At 57.6% G+C, this 6,152-nt stretch overlaps 2 protein-coding genes across 2 annotated transcripts in view; one reads left to right on the forward strand and one right to left on the reverse strand.

Annotated features, from left to right (window-relative positions):
• HSF4 (heat shock transcription factor 4) overlaps positions 1–3,728 on the forward strand; it is a gene marked incomplete in the record, with an annotated part of 13,925 nt that extends 10,197 nt beyond the window's left edge. Inside the window, 4 exon segments of the mRNA XM_014590562.2 lie at positions 2,430–2,618; positions 2,723–3,025; positions 3,179–3,502; positions 3,591–3,728. Of these exon segments, the coding sequence (XP_014446048.1) occupies positions 2,430–2,618; positions 2,723–3,025; positions 3,179–3,502; positions 3,591–3,598 (824 nt within the window).
• A 1,455-nt stretch (positions 3,729–5,183) lies between these two features.
• The window catches only part of MATCAP1 (microtubule associated tyrosine carboxypeptidase 1), a 9,684-nt gene continuing 8,715 nt past the window's right edge, over positions 5,184–6,152 (reverse strand). The window contains 1 exon segment of the mRNA XM_006155588.3: positions 5,184–5,408. Coding sequence (XP_006155650.2) covers positions 5,244–5,408 — 165 coding nt within the window. The 3' untranslated portion in view covers positions 5,184–5,243.

Raw genomic sequence — 6,152 nt, forward strand, 5'->3', positions numbered from 1 at the left:
CCCCCCCCCCCCCCCCGGGCCCCCCCGGCTGCCCCGCCCCCGTCGCAGCTGCTGCACTCACCCCCACCCCGCCTGGCCCTTTCTGCACCGTCATCTCTTGCCTCGCGGAGGCTCGACCTGTGAGTGGGGCCGCCCGGAACGGGCTGAACCGGGAGCCCCGCTCCGCCCGGCTGGGGGAGGGAAGGGCAACTGAGACCACAGAATCAGCGCTCCTAGCAGGTCTGTGAGCCCCGCCCTTCCGCAGGACTCTCACGCCCTGGAACTGGGTGGAGGGAGGAAAGGGGATTCTTGCGGTCGCACATGAGCAAAGGCTCCTGCAGGTTCCCACCACCCTTGCTCCCCACAAAAGAGCCCGCGCAGCTGGGTGGGGCTGGGGGCTGGGGCCCAGCTCCACCCCTCGCCACCTGGCGCTCTGGGAAACCTCTGGCCTGTGATCCTTGAAGGACTGGCCCTGTCATGACCAGTGTTGACCACAGAGCTCTAATAAGAGCCTCAAAGGAGGGCCTAGAACAGTGAGGTCTCTGCTCCCCAGACACCCAGATGGGACAAAGGGAGACCTTGGGGTAGTGGGAGGAAAAGACTGAAATGAAAACAACTCAGGGAGGAGTGAGGGAGGAGGAAGGGCCCATCCAATCTACACTTTCCCTCCTATGTCTGCCCAGAGTAGGTTTTGTCCTCCTCTACCTTCTTGTGCCCCTAGATTAGTGGGTGGGGTGGCCATTTGGAAGCCTCGGCTGAAGAGAGCCAAGGGTGCCAGTGTACACACTGCAGTGACGTCAGCTAATGCAGCAGAGGGAGGATGTTGTTCACAGAACGAGCAACCACCTATCCTCGGGACAGCCAGCTATTGGGGTGGACAAGGGAACACATGAATCTTGAAACATGAGTCCACAGACAGGGGAGTTCCAGGTGTGGGGAACAGCATCAGCAAAGGCTCAGAGGTACTGGGTACAGAAAGTTCTCCCAGCACACAGTGGTAGAGGGAAGTAAGAGCCTGGCTATGGGGTAGTGGGAGGTTGGTTAGAGCAGCCAGCTCAGATAGTTTGGATCCTCTGCGATGGGCAGTGGGGGGTGGGAGATAGGTGGTGGGACTGACTCTGCTGGACCAGATCCACTTGGTCACCGAGAGCCTGTCATCTGCAAAATGGAAACAATGATCCTACCCCAAGAGTTGTCCAGTTCACCATGCTGTGTGCGGGTGGGAGGGTGGCATGGGTACTCAGAGAGACTGTTGCTTGAGATGAGGAGACGAGGGTGGGGTTTGGAGCAGGAGTTGATGGAAACTCACTGAGGTGGAAGAGCATTACCTGTCACAGATGGGACATGAAGGGAGATGGAAGGAAAGGAGGTAATAGTTTGGTGGCCCTAGAAAAGGACTGACACTTGAATATGGCATGGGGACAGGGGTGTGCAGTGACCAGGGAAGGCACAGTGTGACACCAGAGGGGACTGAGATAGACCTGGGAGTCAGGAAGTGGGCTGGGACCAAATCCTCTCTCCCAGGGAAGCCCCAGCCTCCTGGGCCAGGTAAGGAGGCAGAGGAGGGACATCGAAGGGAAGAGGAGACTGGAAGTCTCCTGTGTGAACACAGTCAAGGCAGTAAGAACAGACTGAGGGGGGGAGTGGTCCAGGGCCTGCCCGCTTTGCCTCTTAATGTCAGGGGCCTTGCTGGCTGGGTCCAGTCACTCAAGAATGGACCATGGTCCTTGGTTGGTGATACATGGAAAAAGCTGCTTAATTTCTACCTAATACCTGCTATTTGGTAGAGACCATCTCTCAACATGGGGAGATGCATGGAGGAAAAACAGTAAAAGTTCAGCAAGCATTTTTTGGTAGTTTTCATGAGCTGGGCTCTGGGTATATCAAGATTAAGCAAAAGATGGCTGTGAGTCATTCCCAGGCCAGCAGGGAGACAACAGGGTTTCAAGTGGTATCAAGAGATCTTGGTCAAAACTAGGACTCAGAGGATTCATATATCCTCGATCAGTTATCAGAGAACCAGAAAGGGCCACGAAACCACGCTGGGATTGCAACATGATGGTGTTGAGAGGCGCAGGGGTGGGGGCAGGGCCTGTCCTGCAGTTGGGCCTCAGGGTCAGGCTAAAGGGCAAGGTACAGAGGGGGGACTCTCAGCACTTTGTGCTCAGAGGCAGAGGAGATTTGAGGGGACACTGTGGAGGCAGAGAACCCTGATCTGGGGGTCAGCGGGGTTCAGGCAGGAGGTAAAAGTCTGGACTAAGCGGTGAGGATGGTGGAGAAATACTGTACTCAGCAGACGCACTGGAAAGGCCTCAACTGCAAGCTGGGTGTTGGGATATCAGGATCCATCCTAGGTTTTTCGGCTGTTGAGGTAGAGAATCAATTTCAGGGAAAAGAAGAGGTTAGTTTGGGAAAATTGGGGGTGAGGCAGTCTCTGGATCTTCTGGCAGCTGGAGCTCAGGAGGGAGGTCCTGGTTGGGGAGAGCCCAGGCTGACGTTTAGCGATGGAAGGAGGAGCCTAAGGGACCAGACAGAAGCCGACAGAAGCGGCAGCTGTGGCCAGAGAGGCAGGAGGACGAGGAGTTCCGTGAGTGCCCCGGAGTTCAGTGCTGCGGAGCTGTCTGGTCGCTGGGGTCGAGGTGAACTTGGTCTCCACCAGTGGGTGTTCACGAGGGCCGTGGGGGAGAGGTCAAGGGTAGGGAAGCCCCGGCCCCTATCACTTCGCTCCCCCTCCCCCATGCAGCTCCGACCATGGGCAACGCGCAGGAGCGGCCATCCGAAACGATCGACCGCGAGCGGAAACGCCTGGTAGAGACGCTGCAAGCAGACTCCGGGCTGCTGCTGGACGCGCTGCTGGCGCGGGGCGTGCTCACCGGACCCGAGTACGAGGCGTTGGATGCACTGCCTGATGCCGAGCGCAGGGTGCGCCGCCTGCTCCTGCTAGTGCAGGCCAAGGGCGAGGCTGCCTGCCAGGAGCTGCTGCGCTGTGCCCAGAATACCGCGCGCGCGCCAGACCCGGCCTGGGACTGGCAGCACGTGGGTCCTGGTGAGCGCGCGCGGGGCGGGGCCTAGGTCAGGACCGTGGGAGTGGCTGGGGCGTGGCAAAGGTTAAGCGGCGTTGGAGTTGTGGTCTCCCCGAGAGGTTGGTGAGTGTGTGCAAAGGAAATGTGAACCTGAGACACCCCCACTTCTGCTCCAGGTTACAGGGACCGCAGCTACGACCCTCCCTGTCCCGGTCACTGGACGCCAGAGGCACCCAGCTCAGGAACCACATGCCCTGGGCTGCCCAGAGCTTCAGATCACGAGGAGGCCCGGTGTCCTGAGGGGTCCGAGGCGATGCAATCTGGGACCCCAGAGGAACCAGAGCCAGAGCCGGAGGCTGAGGCCTCTGAAGGGGTTGAGCCTGAGCTGGAACCAGAGCCGGAGGCAGAACCAGAAGCTGACCTGGAGCCAGAGCCTGACCCGGAGCCCGAGCCTGACCCAGAGTCGGAGCCCGACTATGAGGCTGGGGATGAGGTCGAAGGTGTGAGGCCACCCAAACCTTTGCCTATTTGACCTTGGAAAGGGGGGCTAGTCTATGTTCATTGACTACTGTCTCCTATCATCTCTAGATTCTTGAAGACCAGGACACTGACTGGCGGTTTCTGAACCAAGCCGGACAGGACCTGGAATCCAGCCTGCGGATGTCACCAAGCCCCCACCCCTGCCAGCTGCTATTGATGGAAGTGAATAAACTCCACAGGGTCGCCCTGGGCATGGGCTCCTCTACGATTCAGGGTGTTTGCCCAGGAACTGAGAGTAGGTGTATGCGCTGAGCCCCAAGTGACCTGAGCAGCTCCATGCGCCATCACTCAGTCCACAGCCTATTTCTGCCCTCAACAACCCAAACTGCATCCTTGCAGCCCTGGAGACCCGGATGCAGATCCCTACTGGCACAAGGGCCTGACTCCTGCTCCTGGCCCTTTTCCCCATGTGGCCATTTAGGGGACTGTTAGGTGCCAACTCCATTCCATTGGAGGCCCCTAAGCTTGGTGTAGAGTGAGGGAAGGGGACTTCTGTTCACTTAGAACTCTTTAACGCTCCCAGCCTTGGGAAGTGGGTTTAGAAGGGACCCGCGTAGACAGGCCACACACACACCACTGTAATTGCTGTTTTAATTGTCCGGCTTCCCTCTGCACTGGGAGCCCAGTAGGGTTCTGACCAGCAATTGGCACACAGAAAGCGCTCTATACATATCCATTGACTAAATGAACAAGGACTTTCCAGCTGTGTTTGCGAGTTTTACAGATGAGAATACTGAGACCAAGGGTAGGCATGGGACTGGGTCAACCTCACACAGAGTCTGAAGAGAAACCACCACCTCTGCACCTCTCCTGGTCCAAGAGGGGCTTGAGACTTGAGACGATAAGCCCCAGAGGCCTGCCCCTCAGGCTTGATCCTGGCTGCTCCCAAGCTCTGCCAACCTCTGCAGAGACCAGCTGTGAGGGTATGGGCAAAGACAGGAACAACAAAGACCAGCAAGGGGGTGGGAGCAGGGCCAGGGAGCTGGACTCACAAGGCCTGAAGCACAGTGTGTGCATGTATGTGTGTGTATGCGTGACAAGAATGGGGCTGAGAACAATCCATGCCTTCCAGGAGGGTCCTTCTACCGAACCTTCAGGAGCTGTGGCCTCCCAGCCCCAGGAAGTAGGGCACATAAATGTGGAATAAATACATGACCAGCGAGAGAGGCAAAAGCTGGAAAGCATAACCCAGCCCAGCTGGGTCTCTGCTGCCAGGACCCCCGCCCGTAGAGCCTATGTGAAATCCAGGACCTCAGGCTCAGGCCATCACCCCAGGAGAAGGGATCCCAACCCCCACCAGGACCCAGTGAGAGGTAGACAGCATGAATGCTGGAAGAGCACCGAGGGGCCAAGTGGGGGAAGGGAGAGACCAGAGTAGCCAGAGACCCAAAGCCATCTCATGCAAGAACAACTTCTACTCCCCAACCACCCCACCCCCCTAGAAGCCAAGCTCCCCTCCTGCTCCCAGGTCTTCCCTCTGCTCAACAGAGAGCTGGAGGCGGGAGGGTGGCTGTTTGTCTGACACGCTGCTGCTGGTCTCCAGGCCCCAGGGAGGCCAGCGAGGGGTACAAACCCTCTGATGCTCCTGTTCCTCCCAGGTTGCTTCTGCCCTCCCCATACCCCCAAGAAACACCCAGACTGTGGAAGCACAGAGCAGACAGCTTCATGTTCAGGGGGCCGATCTGGAATCCTGAACCAACATCAGTCGGGCAGCAGGCGGCCTAGTTCTGCCTCATCCAGCCGGTTGGTGGCCATGATGTGCTCGAGCTGCTGCCGGTAGCGTGCCAAGTCTTGCATGAAGTGGGGCACCCGGGTGTTATTCAGCACTCCATGGGGCCGCAGGTGATCCACGTCTTCATAGGACACCTGCAGGGAGGACACTGGGCCTCAGGGGTAGGCAAGCCCCCTGGCTTTCAGGCATGGTCTTTTGCTCCCAGGACTCCCTCTCCCTTCCTGGTTTACCTACAGTGTTATGTACCTCTAGGCTGAGACCCAGCTCTTTGCTTTCTCTCGACACCTTCTTTTATTATCTACACCCTGCTGCCATACACCTCCCTCCAGTCCATCCTCTCCCTTCACTTCAAATGTGCATCCCCAGTAGCCTCCTGAACACCCTCCCCTGGAGGTTTCTCAGGTATTTCTCCACATCTAACAAGTTTCCGGTGCAGGCTTAGGCCAGTCCCAGCCCGTTCACCCTCACCCAGGCCAGATTCCAGGAAGGGGCCTGGGCTCTCATCCTCCCACTCAGAGCAGCCTCTGAGTTAGAGGGATTCCACTCTGAAGAGCACTCCAGCTTGCTCCTTCCTCTCCAACCACGTGACCACTCCCAAGTGAGGCCTAACCACTGTCAGTTCTGTAGGAATGACCAGAACAACTCCTCCTCCTGCCCCTGCATTGCCTTCCCCAGGGTGACATCCAGAGGGAGCCTTCAAAAGCAAACACCAGGCCAGCCCATAACATGGTGGTTAAGGTGGCTGGATCCCACATGGCCAACTGTGCAGTTTGAATCCAGGACCTGGTGGCTTGCTTTCTTGCTTTCTCTCTCTCTCTCACTCTGTCCCTGTCTGGTCCAATTTTAAAAATAAAGTTAAATAATTCTTAAAAAAAAAA

This window comes from Tupaia chinensis, unplaced genomic scaffold, assembly GCF_000334495.1.
Source record: "Tupaia chinensis unplaced genomic scaffold, TupChi_1.0 Scaffold000463_1, whole genome shotgun sequence".
Lineage (NCBI taxonomy): Eukaryota > Metazoa > Chordata > Mammalia > Scandentia > Tupaiidae > Tupaia > Tupaia belangeri.